The 16348-nt window shown below is 41.9% G+C and overlaps 1 protein-coding gene across 2 annotated transcripts in view; it reads right to left on the minus strand.

Annotated features, from left to right (window-relative positions):
- Window positions 1-8898: 8898 nt before the first annotated feature.
- KCNC4 (potassium voltage-gated channel subfamily C member 4) overlaps window positions 8899-16348 on the minus strand; it is an 85484-nt gene continuing 78034 nt past the window's right edge. For both annotated transcript variants that reach the window (XM_075335740.1, XM_075335739.1), the window contains one exon: window positions 8899-9357. In XM_075335740.1, the coding sequence (XP_075191855.1) occupies window positions 9107-9357 (251 nt within the window). In that variant the 3' untranslated portion in view covers window positions 8899-9106. The remainder of the gene's footprint in view (window positions 9358-16348) is intronic.

Genomic DNA, 16348 nt, shown 5'->3' on the forward strand with positions numbered 1-16348 from the left:
TATTAACTGTTGATGTATAAAAAAAAACCAGGTCCCATATATATAATAACACAAATGAAAAATCATCTGGTTTTTTTTTCTGGATAAAAATCCGATTATTTATTTATAAGCTTGTGAGAACTTAAGGGGGCTTTACACACAACGACATCGCTAACGAGATGTCGTTGGGGTCACGGAATTCGTGACGCACATCCGGCCTCGTTAGAGATGTCGTTGTGTGTGAAACGCACGAATGACCGCTAACGATCAAAATTGCTCACCTAATCGTTGATCGTTGACATGTTGTTCTAATTCCAAATATCGTTGCTGTTGCAGGACGCAGGTTGTTCGTCGTTCCTGCGGCAGCACACATCGCTACGTGTGACACCCCAGGAATGAGGAACAACATCGTACCTGCGTCCACCGCCAATGCGGAAGGAAGGAGGTGGGCGGGATGTTACGGCCGCTCATCTCCGCCCCTCCGCTTCTAAAGGGCGGCTGCTTAGTGACACCACTGTGACGCCGCACGAACAGCCCCCTTAGAAAGGAGGCGGTTTGCTGGCCACAGCGATGTTGCTAGGAAGGTAAGTATGTGTGATGGGTGTAAGCGATGTTTTGCGCCACGGACAGCGATTTGCCCGTGACGCACAACCGACGGGTGCGGGTGCTTTCATCGCTAGCGGCTTCTTTCATCGCTAGCGATGTCGCTGTGTGTAAAGTGGCCTTTAGCCTAATGAAAAGATCTCAAGCTGACCATACACATTCAATACTGTCAGAAAAACATTCAGGTGATGCAGGAGAACCAGAAAAACGGCATGACAGCGCTGCTGGGAACTAACAGAGTCCAAAGCACTTTGTCCAGATGGAGGATGGTTTATTTGTCAACGCGTTTCAAAGTGGTCACACTTCTTCCTCAGGAGCCCACCAGGTTACAAAGCGATGTCAATTTTACAATTTACATAGATTGCTATTTTCAAAAAAGAGCGCTAACAGGGCATATGACATCCTGTGTCAGAATTCAAGAGACACGTATAGAAATAAACCACTAAGGCAAAACTTATTGTAGTGCGCATGCGCGGATGCTCTTGGCTTCTTCCCATGCATATGCATTACAGTATTTGCTCTGTCCTTGGCAGGGCAGACAGAGGTATGCCTGTGCAGGAATGTGATGGGGGAGACTATGTGGATGATGCAGGGCATGTCATAAACATGAATCAAGAAAAGAGGAAGTGCCGTATCAAGAGCAGTGATGCCCATCAAACCAGACCGCCCCAGAGGTGAGTAAATTAAAAGCTTGCATTATACAGAGTGGCTTGGGATCATATATACAGTATAACTGCAAAATACATACAGGTGCACTCTAGAATGCTAACAATGAGTAAGGGAACACTGGTATTGTATTACTGCTATAGGAATATTTGAAAAAAGAGATATCCAGCTTATGTATTGGACAATGCATGTGAACACGATAGCCACGACAAGGCAATGTCAATATTCCGGGACCCTAACTGCAATATCAGAGTTGCTTTATTCATTGTTGGCATTCTAGAGTGATGTATTTTGTACTTATATTCTGTTTTCAGCTAGCACCTGTTTGCACCTGTTCACACCTGTTGGATGTGCAGGTCAGTCTTTTTGATATATTCATATATACAGTATTCCAGAATGCTGCATATAAGGGCTTACTGGTGGTGCACACACTTTATATGGGAAAAACCTTGTGATAGGTTTCCTTTAAAGATAAAATAAAGAGAATCTTTGATTATGTGCAGAATTCATGATGAACCATGCCACTTTAATGAATTTGATGCAAAATTAGTTTAACAAATATCACAAGTAAAAAAAAAAAGAAAAATGTCATAAACAAAAATTACAAATGGTGATTTTTTTTGTTCTGCTTAATTTTTCTGTATGATTTTTGTTTAATTATTCTTAATCCTTGAACAATACCAGTCCACTCATGTGATATTTAATCTGGAATATTTCAGCTATGTCAGTGAGGGCATGGTGCTTTTAACAGGTCACAACTCCAACACCACAGGTTTCCAACAAGGCTACTAAAATTCTTAAACATATAGTATATTTTTATTTATTGCTACACTTTGTAATTTTTCATTTGCTTTGAACAAAATAATTTTCTTAGTTTTTGTATCTCTCATATAATACTAAGAACTGATCTTCAGTTGTCCTAACCTATAAATCCATTTTTCACATACAATTACAAAAAAAGTTAAATGTTGAAATGCTTCCCAAAGTTTGTTTATAATCTTAAGCGGGCTTTACACGAGGCGATAGATTGTGCGATATGTCGTTGGGGGTTACGGTTTTCGTGACGCACATCCGGCATACCGCACGACGTGGTTTCGTGTGACACCTCCTAGCGACGCAGTATCGCTCACAAATCGTGAGTCGTGTACTCGTCGCTAGGTTTCATAAAATTGTTTAATTAAAATGGCGGCGGTTGTTCATCGTTTCCGTGGCATCACATGTTGCTCCGTGTGACACCACGGGAACGATGAACAGCAGCTTTACCTGCCTCCTGCGGCACCCGACGGCTTAATGGAAGGAAGGAGGTGGGCGGGATGTTTACATCCCGCTCATCTCCGCCCCTCCGCTTCTATTGGCCGGCTGCTGTGTGACGTCGCTGGGATGCCGAATGTCCCGCCCACTCCAGGAAGTGGACGTTCGTCGCCCACAGCGAGGTCGTCCGGAAGGTAAGTACGTGTGACGGGGGTTAAATGAGTTTGTGTGCCATGGGCAACTAATTGCCCGTGACGCAAAAACGACGGGGGCAAGTACGATCGATTGTGCTATCGCACAATCTATCGTCTCGTGTAAAGCAGGCTTTATGGTGGCACAATATTTGAAATAAATGAAACATAAATAAATAGGAGGAAAAAATTAAAAAAGTCTGATATATAAAAATAATTGTAGTGGAAAAGGATACCATTTTTAAATGTATTTTAGTTGGCATTTGTAGTTTAAAAAAAATGTGAAAAAAAGACACTTACCGTATTTACTTTTTTTTCCACCAATGTTGTCCCATATTGTGAAACAAAAAAAACTAAAAAGTATGAAAATACCATAACAATTAGGCCTTGTGTATCACAATAAAATGGAAAAAATATTTTAACAAACAAATGAGACAATTTTTTTATAGCTTTTATTCTCACATACGAATATACATACAAACATGTAAATGCCTGGTCAGGAACGGGGTAAATGGCCTAGTACTGAAATGGTTAAAAAATGCTTACCCACCTGTGGTTTGTAAGCTACATATGATTCGCAGACCTATGATGTGTAGCTTTTCTGCTGTCTGTTAGCTTGGAGTCGGTCTAATGACGCGCCCCACAGGGTCTTGGGAATACTCGTCACCGGGCCGGTAATGAAGGGAGGTCTTGGGGATGTCACGGGTGGCCCTGCCCAGTTTGATAGATGATGGAGATGATGAGGACGAAGGGGTTGAGGATGTTTTGAGTAGTTGTCTCGTGACGCCACCTGTGGTGTGCAAACAGGGATTAGCCGCCGCTGCGGATGCTGTCCTCTGGGGTGATGGTGTCACAGCTCTGATGTTACTAATAGCAGATTTGGATTTGGTAACGGTTGTCCCAGCTCTATGCAAGTCATTCACTAGGTCACCCCATGTGGTTTTGGGATTTTTACTTTTTGCTTTTGATCATTTTGACCCCATGGGTTGAGATCTTGTGTGGAGCCCAGATCGCGGGAGATTATCAGTGGTCTTTTATGTCTTCCATTTTCTTATTATTGCTCCCACAGTTGATTTCATCACACCAAGCTGCTTGCCTATTGCAGAATTGTGCTGCCCCCGTGCCGGCAGCCTGCTGCTGCTTGGGTCCGGGCCTTCCGGTGGGTGGCTCGAGGGTCTCTGGACCTGGGGGATCCCACGGACACTCAGAATGAAAAGGGGTTGGGGGAATGGTGGATGTAGGACGTATATGTACGGGCTGGGCCGTACTAGGTTCGTGACGCCACCCACGGTATGTGGTGAGTTTTGGTCACCACCGCTGCAGTTACAGGGCACCCGGGGGAGATGTTGTGCAGCAAGTTGTTAACCCCTCCGTGGGCAGGTATGGTGGCCCCGGGACCCGTTGGGGTTTGTTGGTGTAGGGAGATGGGCGACCGCAGGGTGCTGGTGTACTCACTATTGAAGGAAACACACGAGCCTCTGGTAAACCAAGGTGATGGTAGTCGGTGCCCGCAGATGGCTGCGTTCTGGTTCCCCCACTCGGCTGGTGGTCTCTGTCTTTCTCCTGCACCTTTGTGTAATGGTGGACTGCCTGTGCTTGCAACTTCAGTCCGCTCCCGGCTGGATGTGGCCTAAGGAGCCCTTGCCCACAGACGCTGGCCCGTGGGATCTCTGAGCCGTGGCGGTGGCCTTTTATCCCCCTCGGTGGGCTGTTACCTTCTAATAGGGACTTTGGGTGGGACAGGACCTCTAGTCCTGGCCTCAATGGGTTAATTAGCTGGTTCCAGTCACTTCTGGTCCCGGCTTCAGGGTCCGAGTACCCCCCTGTGTGCTCCGGTTTCTGAGTCGGTACCGGCGGGCCACTACCCTGTCCCGATCCGCCTCGGTTCCACCGAGCCGTCTTCCCGGATCCTGCAGACGGAGACCGCCGTCTGCCTCCTAGCCAGTGGCACCAGGGCTCCTACCCTGGCGACGTTCAATTTGGGGTATTCGCCTCTGCTGGAGCTGCACAGCTCCAGTCCACACTCCTCTCCAACTTGAACTCTCACACTTGACTGACTACTTTCCCGCCCCCGGGCTGTCCAGACTCCTTGGTGGGCGTCATCCAACTGCCTGGTTCCGCCCTCTGGTGTGTCCATCTAGCCCTGAGGGGGGTGACTAGGGTTTTAAGGTTGGCTGGTGTCACCTGTGAGGGAAAGGTGTTGTGCAGGGGCCTATCTGTGACTACCTGGCCTGGCCAGGGCATCACAGAATCACTCTGCCCAGCCTGGTGCAGGGCTACACATTTGTTGCTGGTGTCCTTCATCAGCTCTTTGGTCTTCACCATAGTGGAGTTTGGAGTGTGACTGCTTGAGGTTGTGGACAGGTATCTTTTATACTGATAACAAGTTCAAACAGGTGCCATTACTACAGGTAATGAGTGGAGGACTTTTAAAGAAGACAAGAGCCTCTTAAAGAAGAAGTTACAGATTTGTCAGAGCCAGAAATCTTGCATGTTTTTAGATGACTAAATACTTATTTTCCACTATAATTTGCAAAAAAAAAAAATCTTGTCAAATCAGACAAGGTGTTTTCTGGATCTGTTTTCTCATGTTGTCTCTCATAGTTATGGTCTACCTATGGTGTCAATTACAGGCCTCTCTCATCTGTATAAGTGGGAGAACTTGAACAATTGGTGGCTGACTAAATACTTTTTTTCCCCACTGTATAAGTATGCGGTCTATAATATAACAATAAATAAAAAAATAAATCTTTATTTTTATATAGCGCTAACATATTCAGCGCTTCACATACATCAGGAACACTGTCCCCATTGGGGCTCACAATCTAAATTCCCTATCTGTATGTCTTTGGAGTGTGGGAGGAAACCGGAGTACCCGGAGGAAACCCACGCAAACACGGGGAGAACATAAAAAATCCTTGCAGATGTTGTCCTTGGTGGGATTCGAACCCAGGACCCCAGCACTGCAAGACTGCAGTGCTAACCACTGAGCCACCGTGCCACCCGCCATAATATAACAAAACCATCAGCTCACCAAATGTGTAATTGCTTCATGTAGGGTGCTCCGCTCATTGAGCAGAGCTTGTGAATATAATCAAGTGAGAGAAAAGCCGACACTCGGTCTTTCTTGAGCAAACTCAGTGATTGTTGTAACTTTGTTCCATACATGCTAAAACCACTGAACACATCCTCAAACTCCTACGCATTTCGGAAGTAACCTTCCTTATTCAAGTTATAAATAAAAATGTTACTTCCAAAACTTCAGATGTTTGAAGATCTGTGTTCAGTGGTTTAGGACATATGGAATAAAGTTGCGGTAGACACAGAGTCTTCTCAAGAAGGACAGATTGTTGGATTTTCTCTTACTTGATTATGCTGTCTATAGGGTACAATGGCACGAGAGCTCTGTGTTTTCCGAGGAAAAGCTTTGGCTGTCATTATATCATTAAGGAGAGGTTTTGGGTGTCTCTTTTATGTTTGTGAGTCACTGTAGGTCACTATCACTACTTAGGGGACACTGGATGTTTCTTGCGACCGTCTTTCTCGCTTTAAAAAAAAAAATAGTTTGATGACCACTGACCTACAATATAATGTCTTATTGTACATAAGATTATGCTATTAACCCCTTCACGACCATGGACGGATCTTTCCGTCATGGATCGTGTCCCGGTAAGCCCCGCCCCCTGCCGCGGGCAGGTGGCGTGGATCGGCACACATATCAGCTGTTTTCAACAGCTGACATGTGTGCCTACATGTTCCGAGTGGAATCGCATTCCACCCGGAACATTAACCCCTTAGATCTCGCTGCCAAAGTCTGGCAGCGAGATCTATATGCGCGCGGCCATGTTTTCTAGTGAGTGATCACGTGACGTTCGGTGGTTGCCATCGTAGCACAGGGTCATGTGATGACGCCTGCTGCTACGAAGTTTCACTTTCCTTTTTCCTCGGCACGGAGCAGAGGAAAAAAGAAAGTGACTATTTCTGCTGTTTACAGCGGTATAGCTGTGATCAGCAGATAGCGATCAGCGATCTGATTGCTGATCGCTATAGCCCCCTAGGGGGACTAGTAAAATAAAATAAAAAAAGTAAAAAAAAAGTTTTAAAAAATTAAAAAAAAAACAAAAAACCTAAAAGTTCAAATCACTCCCCTTTCCCCCCATTGAAAATTAAAGCGTTAAAAAAAATAAATATACACATATTTGGTATCACCGCGTTCAGAAATGCCCGATCTATCAAAATATAAAATCAATTAATCTGATTGGTAAACGGCGTAGTGGCAAAAAAATTCCAAACGCCAAAATTACGTTTTTTGGTCGCCGCAAGTTTTACGCAAAATGCAATAACAGGCGATCAAAACGTAGCATCTGCGCAAAAGTGCTACCATTAGAAACATCAGCTCGAGACGCAAAAAATAAGCCGCCACTGAGCCATAGATCCCAAAAAATGAGAACTCTACGGGTTTCGGAAAATGGCGCAAAACGTACGCCACTTTTATTGGACAAGCTTGTGAATTTTGTTTAACCCCTTAGATACAAGTAAACCTATACATGTTTGGTGTCTACAAACTCGCACCGACCTCAGGTATCATACCCACACATCAGTTTTACCATATAGTGAACACAGTGAATAAAACATCCCAAAAACTATTGTGCCATCACACTTTTTTTGCAATTTTTCCACACTTGGGATTTTTTTGCTGTTTTCCAGTACACTATATGGTAAAACTTATGATTTCATTTAAAAGTACAACTTGTCCCGCAAAAAACAAGCCCTCATATGGCAAGATTGACGGAAAAATAAAAAAGTTACGGCTCTTGGAAGAAGGGGAGCAAAAAACAAAAACGCAAAAACGGAAAGTGCCCCGGGGCTGAAGGGGTTGAATAGACGCTTTCCCCAGTGATAACAGCTGATAGAGGGAGATCTCAAAAGTGTAATCCTCACAAGCAGGTCATTGTTAGAAGCCCACCTGTGAGTAGGGATAGTACAAAATGGACAGGCAAGCCAAAAATGATTCATTATTACATAACTTTTCTAATCTTTGACCTCTTTTAATGAGGTTTGCTTAACAGTAGAGTATGATGGACAGGTGTCTTATTCCAAACACCTTACTAAATATTCAGTAAAAAACTATTCATACACATAGTTTAGTTTTTAGAAACATAACCTGATTGTCATGAGTGTGACCTTGGGAGGAGCTGAGATCAGAAGGTCACAGCGTTTAGTTTATCGCAGATCCATTTTAAAACCCACTCACCATTTATCCTGAGTAGGAGCGTATTTAATTCCATTCCATTGCTGAAGGGGCTAAGGATTCTTTCCTATCCTGCTGAGACAGACTTGTAGCTGAAACCATGCCCTTTTTGCTATATAAAAGCACTCCTCACACTCTCCTATGGCAGCTATTGTTCATTTCTATGCTGACCTGTGATGGAGTTGTCTCTGGAGAAAGCTGTGGTTTTCTTTCCAGCAGAATTCAGGGGAGTCCCTTTCCAGAGAAGAATTGGAGTTTATGTTACTGTTTCTTTTTTCCCTTGTTTATTCCCTTTCCTCATGTTGCCTTAATATTAGTTGTAAGACTAGTGCCTTGCTGGCCTGTGCTCTAGTCAGGGCCAAGACACATGATCGTCCATAGGGGTAAGGACCCATCGAGGGACATTAGCGAGCTCAGGGATCAGCTACAGGTGATTTAGGTAGTGACCCCTTTCCCCTCTTCCTGGTGTAAGGGCCTACATTTACATCTTCCCTGGCATACCCCTCCTCTTACGCCGCACGACGGGCATTCCCTTGCACCAGTTTGACACTGATATGTTCATCTAACTCGTCTTACAATAACCTATATTTTCCTATCTTCTGGCAAATCAGAAGATATTAGAGATAGTATGTTAAATATGACCCTCTGACCATGTATCCACTAAAATAGCTGAACCAGCATGATCACTTTGGCCTTCAGCTTGGAGATATTCATATCTTCATTGTTTGTTTATTTCAGTGGAACTGCAATTATCCCAAAATTTTAAGTATATGGTCAAAGTTATCGAAATCTGGTGAACATGGAACACAGTAGCAGTTGTGCTCCTTCTTTTCAGTGTTGAGTGAGCATCTTGACCCTTGAATCATCACTATGATATAATCTACTTATGTGATATATCAAAAGCACTAATGATTATCTAAGAATTTCAATAATAAACAAAACTCTTACTAAGAAATGTTTAATTTTCTTACACAGACTAAACTTTATTCAGATTTTTTTCAGACAAAGATAAAAGATACAAGTAAGAAACATCTTACCACACAGGTGACCAGAGACAAACTGTAACACTTCACCTATGTAGTTTTCATCAGTTTTCTATGGGAAGACTATGAAATCGAGAATTTATAGTATACATCCAGGTCAAAATTTCTACGGAATATGCATTTTATGAGGGACCTAGTAGAATCTGTGAGTCCATTTCTATATCTATGTCTCGTATACCTTTCTTTATTCCTCCATCGGCAGCACAAGTATAGTCTCCAGAACTCAGTAGAAAGCAGGATGCCCCTGACTTGTTTTTGTCTTTGGCACTGGCTCTTCGAATGATTCTCTTGTCTTCAAGTTGTTGAAATGGGGATGGGTCTTCATGGTCCTCATCTGACATTACCGTGTTGGCATCCCCATTTTGCTTAGAATCTGTGGAAAATAACATTTGATTTAGAATCCAAATATTATAATGCCATAAGTTACGTTCTCTTACTTCCGATCCTACTATATATGTTAATGGGATTGTAAAATAATCAAAATCTGAATCAGTAGCAAAAAAGACATTAATGTCACATTTTCTATTAAAAGTGCCTAAATGAAAAGTATAGAATACCCTAACAAGGCAATTTGCATCGTGTATTAGAATCTGTTCTTCCATTGACCCTAATGATAAAAATACCAAGAACTTGAGGTTTTCTATGTTTTACCAGTGTAACAGACAGCTACCTATGCCTCAGCCAACGTTCATCTGTAACAAGATAAAAATAGAAGGAATATATTGACTTTTTGACATGACTGGTTTCTCTCTCCAAAAAAAATTATGTTTTATTCCTTTGAGAAATGGTCTCACCTATGGTCTTACAAACAACAGTTTTAGTTTCTCATCATTGCAGCATTTGAAAAAGGGGAAACAGCTTATGTATTAACTCTTTCACTGTAAAGGGTGCATTTATTATACATATTATACTATGAACATTACAGAATGACAGGTTTATAAAAATGAATCTCCATCAAAGATAACATATTACCATTACTGCAGTCTGAATGATGTAAAATAACTCTGTGCTATTGACTTGTACAGAGAAGTTGTTTTAAAGGGCAAAGTCTCCCTTGGACATTGACATCACTGGATGTAAAAAGCCTACAGTCCCTGACAGTAGTTCTGTGGCTTATCCATGTTATGTAAATAAAAGCTTATAACCTGACTTTAAATTCATCCATTGGTTTCATAAATTACTCTTTTGAAAGCTGAAATCCTCCCAAATTTGGTTTAGGTTATGAAAATAAAGTTGCTGCAAAGCTGAAATATTGATCATTTAATGAACACAGAGAGGTCAGATTTTGGCAAGACAAAAGTTTTGTCACCCACAGAAAGTAATGTGAAATTCAAAGAAATAATTAACTTCTAATACAAAGATATATTTTATAACTTTGATGATTGAAGTTGTGGTGCTATTAGAGCCATATTTAATATTTTGTGTGACTTCCATGAGCTTGAAGGACTGCATCCATGCGGCTCAACAATGATTCATACAATTTATTGATGAAGGCATCAGGAATAGCAAAGAATGCAGTCTTACATGCCTCCCAGAGTTCATCTAGATTCTTTGGTTTTGTCTTCCAAGCTTCCTCTTTCATCCTACCCCAAACATGCTCAATGATGTTAATGTTTGGTGACAGGGCTGGCCAGTCCTTGAGCACCTTGATCTTCTTTGCCAGGAGGAACTTTGTTGTAGAGAAGGATGTATGAGATGGAGCACCATACTGCTGCACTATTTGACCCCTTTTATGATTGGGAATGTAAGAGGTAGCTAATACTTCTTGATATTTTAGGCTATTTATATTTCCTTCCACCTTGCTTACGTTTCACACACCCCCATACTGAATGTAACCCCAGACCATGATCTTTCCACCACCAAACTTAACTGTTTTCTGGATCCATACGGGCTCCAGTAGGTCTCCTGCAGTATTTGCGGCGACTGTGGTGTAATTCAACTGAAGATTCATCAGAGGAATCCACCTCCTGCCACTTTTCCAGCATCCATCTGTTTAGCAGGCTGTGGGACTTGGCAAATGCCACACATTTTTAAATGCCTTTTGTTTAGTGCTGGCTTCTGGGCACGGATTCGACCATGGAGGCTATTTTGAGACAGAATCCTACAAACTGTTCTAGTTGACACAGGGACTTGAGGTGACCAGGCCTTTTGGAGCTCTGCTGCAGTGGAAGAGGGGCAAGCTTTAGATTTTCTAACCAACAAACATACCTCCTGAGCAGTTGTCTTGTGGTGTCTGTCGGACCTGGCTTGTCAAAAACATCTCCAGTCTCTTCAAATCTTTTTTTCATTCTTTGTACTTGACTCTGAGACACATTAAAGGTGCTAGCCACCTCTGCAGTGGATCTGTTCTTCAGCATCTTGATAATCAAGGCCTTGGTTGCAGGGTGGATTTTTTGGCACATTGTCAGAGGACAAGTTTCAGTTCAACTGAAGGTCTGGGGTGCTGGGTTTCTTTTTATACACAGCCACTAATTAACCGATCATTTAGTGAGCACAGGTGAAGATGTAAACTTGGACTGAGTGCATTATATGACAAGGCGAAAAAACTTTTGTCTTGCCAAAATCTGACCTTTCTGTGTTCATTAAATGATCAATATTTCAGCTTTGCAGCAACTTTATTTTCATAACCTACACCAAATTTGGGAGGGCTTCAGCTTTCAAAAGAGTAATTTATGAAACCAATGGATGAATTTAAAGTCAGGTTATAAGCGTTTATTTACATAACATGGATAAGCAACAGAACTTCTGTCAGGGACTGTATGTTCTGTCTCCTTGTCCAATGCTCCATCCAGGATCATTAGCGCTTACTGTATCTATGCCCCTGTGATGACTTACTTGGACTAATATACACCATTGCTCCAATTGTTAAATGTAGAGACTGCTTAGCACTAGAGATGACCCGTGGTAGATCGGGGTCTCTGGGTTAGGCCATAATTTAGTTAAAAGTTTGGTGCGGGACGCAGACTTGACCCCGGACCTCGAACCCCATATAAGACCATGCTGTGCTGTAAAATGGGCTATTTCTCTCTACGCTCCGCTCCACTGCAGCCTCTCAACAAACGTTGTTGGCATACGAACAGCATCCGAACTAGGACACAGACTTTTTTTAAAGTCTGTGTTCGAGTCCAAGACCCAAACACCCACTGTTCGTTACAAACTCCAGACTTTATGGTTCAGGTTCACTTACCTCTATTTGGCATTCATGGGTAGAAATGAGCAAACCTGATAAGTAAAGCTCGGTGTTCGTACCGAACACGGACTTTACCAAAAAACAGTGTTTGAGTTCAGAGTTCGGGTGCTTTACATATGCAACCACTCAATCGAGCATCGTAGGGCTCAACCCAATGTGAGTCACTTGCACTGTTTGAATGGTGCACTGGGAGTAACAACAGCATGATAGGATGTAGTGCGCACCAAAAAAAAATGAAAAGAGGTCACCCACCCTCCACTGGAACCGTTCTGTTTATGGCTGGCTATATGTGGCCAGAGACCCAAACTGCCCAATTTGTGACTTCCTTTGGGGTTCAGGCCAAGTCCGGGTACAGAACCGAACTTTATCTAAACCGCCAAACCAAATTTCAACCTTTACGCTAATCTCTACTCATGGAAACATGAAGTTAGCTGGAACTGTTATGAAGCGATGTGACTGGATGACATTGTTATGTGGGCATGTGGCTGCCTTGTCATATGTGACTTTAACCCCTTTGAGAATTATATTTTTGCATTTTCATTTTTTCCTCCCCTTCTCCCCAGAGCCATAACATTTTTATTTTTCTGTCCACATAGACATATGAGGGCTTGTTTTTTGCTGGATGAGATGTACTTTTGAATGACACCATTAATTTTACCACATAGCATACTGTAAAACAGGCCAAAAATTCCAAATGTGGAGAAATTGTGAAAAAAACACAATTCTGACATTTTTTTTCATTGTTTTTACAATTGACATTTTCTTGCAATATGATTCTCCTCATCAGTATTATTACGACGATACCAAACGTGTCCAGTTTTATATTACTTTAGTGATGAAAAAAAAATCTGAAATTTGTAAAAAGTAAATTTAGGGGGCGATGTTGCCATTTTCCAAGACCAATAACGTTTTCACTTTTCAGTCGATGGAGCCTCGTTATGGCTCATTTTTTGTGATGATTTAAACTTATGGGGTTTTTTATTTTTGTCACGTTTTTTAAAACTTTTTTACTTTTTTTTTACTTTTCATAGTTTTTAACATTCCCCTTATGTGACTATATCCTGCAATCCTCTGATTGATTGTACTATTACATTGTTGTATGTAGCAGAAATCATAGTCTCCTTTGAAGCCTGGCCACAGGCAGGGTTTCAAAGAAGCTCTGCTATGACAAGCACGGAGGTCTTCAGCAGACCCACTGCTATCATAGCAACCCATCGGCGACCCTTGATCGTGTCACAAGTGCGACGATGGGAGCTGAAAATGGTGAACCCCATATGTCGGAGCTCGTAAAATCCACTCCATCTGCGATTGTTAGCAGCAAGTCCTGGCTGTAATACACAGCTGTTACCTGACGGTTATGGAGTGAGTTCACCCTGTGAGCCCACTCCATACACCAGCTTCCAACATGCGCCGTAGATGTACAGCAGATATCATGAAGGGGTTAAAATATTGATTTTAATGAGCAAAGAACATAGGGGAACTAGAGTGTAGGATCTTCAAATTCCTGAATACAGCACTGAATTTCATATGAGAACAGACTTCCTTGTTCATAACATTTATTAAGATACATGCTCATTGTTCTTCACAGTCGCAGCATGTGCCGTCTTTTATTGATATATCCACAGCTTAGATCTTCTCATTTATTTTGTTACATATAAAATGAATGACTGATGAATAATGACTGAAACATATTTATCACTGTTATCTCTAAGAACAACATCTAAAAAAATCTTCATTCTCCATCAAGGATAAAAATGTATAAAACCTAATGCAAAGAAAAACTGATTAGAGCATTCATTTTTTTAAGATTCAACAGTGAAAGTGCAAGATGTGCCCCGGGACAGCTATACAGATTGCTCAATAATCATTTTGTTGCCATTACCATGTATGATGCAATTGCTGAGTTGTAAGCATGTTTGCCTTAAAGTTTTCTTAAAAGGGTTGTCCGGGACTTAAACATTGATAGCATATCTTTAGGATAGGTCACCCCCACCGGCACCCCCACTGATCAGGTGTTCCCAATGTAACAGGCCAAAGTATACCCCGAGTTCAGACTACACCCCGAATTAAAGTGGCCTAGGCCATTTCATACCTACTCATGCCAGATTATACCCACCTTGATATTAGCAGCATTGAGTAATATTCACAAGAATTACTTAATTTAACCCCTTCACGACCGATAACGTACTGATACGTCATTGGTCATGACTCATGTTGCGGTAATCACCGCCGGCTGCTGTAGTGAGTTGGCAGTGATCCATGCACATGTCTGCTGATTTGAACAGCAGACATATGGGGCTAACAGGAGCATCCTGCTTGCCAGTTAGATTGCGTTGTCAAAATGTGACAGCGCGATTTAAATGGCCGTGGTGGTGATCACTGCCATTGGAGGCCCCATGACGCTATCATAACGTATTTCCTGTAAGAGCCGACAGAGCGGCAGCTCTCACAGTAACGCGGCATTTCTGCTCTGATCAACAGAAATCCACAGGCAATCAGACTGCTGATCCATAAAGTTCCCAAGGGTAAAATAAATAAAAATGTAACAAAAAAAAATAAAGAAAATAAAAAAAAAAATCTAAAGTTCAAATCACCCCCTTTCGCCCCATTGAAAATAAACCAGTTAAAAAAAACATATACACATATTTGGTATCGTCGTGTTCAGAAATTCCCGATCTATCAAAATATAAAATCAAAATATAAAATCAATTAATCTAGTTGGTACACGGCGTGGCAAGAAAAAAATTCCAACCGCCAAAATTAAGGTTTTTGGTCACCACAAATCTTTTTGAAAATGCAATAACAGGCTATCAAAACGAAACACAAAAATTGTATAATTAAAAATGCCAGCTCACTACGTGTAAGTATGTTTTAAGTGATTAAACAATGGCAGGTAAAATCTATCTCATTTACAAGAACTCATTAAAAGCACTTATCTTAATGGACAACATTAAGATATAATAAGAAATAAATGGCACTTCCTTAGTATGGATGTTGATGAGTAGCGAGGTGCACTTCAGGTTCCAAAGCCATATGATACAAGAAGTAAACAAGGCACTCCCATAATAGGCTGAAAGGTATTTATGTGCACAACAGAGAACGTTTTCGGTCCAACATGGACCTTCCTCAGTAGCACATAGGTGAGAGGAGAATCAGCTTAGATCTGTCAGGCGCGGAATCCACCACCCCTGACATCTAAGCTGATTCTCCTTTCACCTATGTGCTACTGAGGAAGGTCCATGTTGCACCGAAAACATTCTCTGTTGTGCACATAAATAAATACACTTTTCAGCCTATTTTGGGAGTGCCTTGTTTACTTCTTGTAACATTAAGATATAAGATATAAATACATGTAAGTCAGTAGAAAATGTGATCTCATTTACAAGGGCTCATAAAATAGTGGGGTCAATTGGGAGAGCTATAGTTTGGTCTTGGTTACTTTACACCCCCAGGGATAGTTTGGCCTATGACAGTTTATCCCCATGGGTATAGTTTGGCCTAGGACAGTTGATATCCTGGGTATAGCTTGGCCTAAGGCTATGTGCGCACTAGAAAAGTGATTTTTCTCAAGAAGATTTCTTGAGAAACTTCTGGGAGTTGAAGATTACCACACCTGCGGTAAAAAAACGCAACAAAACCGCAGGAAAAACGCATGCGTTTTTGCCACGATTTTGCCGCAGGTTGGTCCCTGCAGTTTTTTATGCTGTAACTGCAATAAATAATATAGATAATAGATAGATAGACAGACAGATAATGGATAGAGGGAAAGATGGATAGATGAATAGAGAGATAGATAGATGAGAAAGACCTATATAATGTCCCACCTCCCCGCATATTCTATGTTTGCACTCTTTAGTGACTTTCATGTGACACTAAAGGGTGTTTAGCCTTGTATTTAGCCAAAAAATAAATAAATAATTAAAAAAAACACGATGTGGGGTCCCCCTATCTTTTGTAGCCAGCTAGGGTAAAGCAGACGGCTGCAGCCTGCAGACCACAGCTGGCAGCTTTACCTTGGCTGGTAATCCAAAACAGAGGGCACCCCACGCTGTTATTTTACATTAAATAAATAATTAAAAAAAAACGTGGGGTCCCCCCCAAATTGAATCCCCAGCCAAGGTAAAGCGGACAGCTGTGGTCTGGTATTCTCAGACTAGGGAGGTCCACCATTATT

The sequence above is a fragment of the Anomaloglossus baeobatrachus genome, chromosome 2 (assembly GCF_048569485.1).
Source record: "Anomaloglossus baeobatrachus isolate aAnoBae1 chromosome 2, aAnoBae1.hap1, whole genome shotgun sequence".
In the NCBI taxonomy this organism is placed as follows: Eukaryota; Metazoa; Chordata; class Amphibia; order Anura; family Aromobatidae; genus Anomaloglossus; species Anomaloglossus baeobatrachus.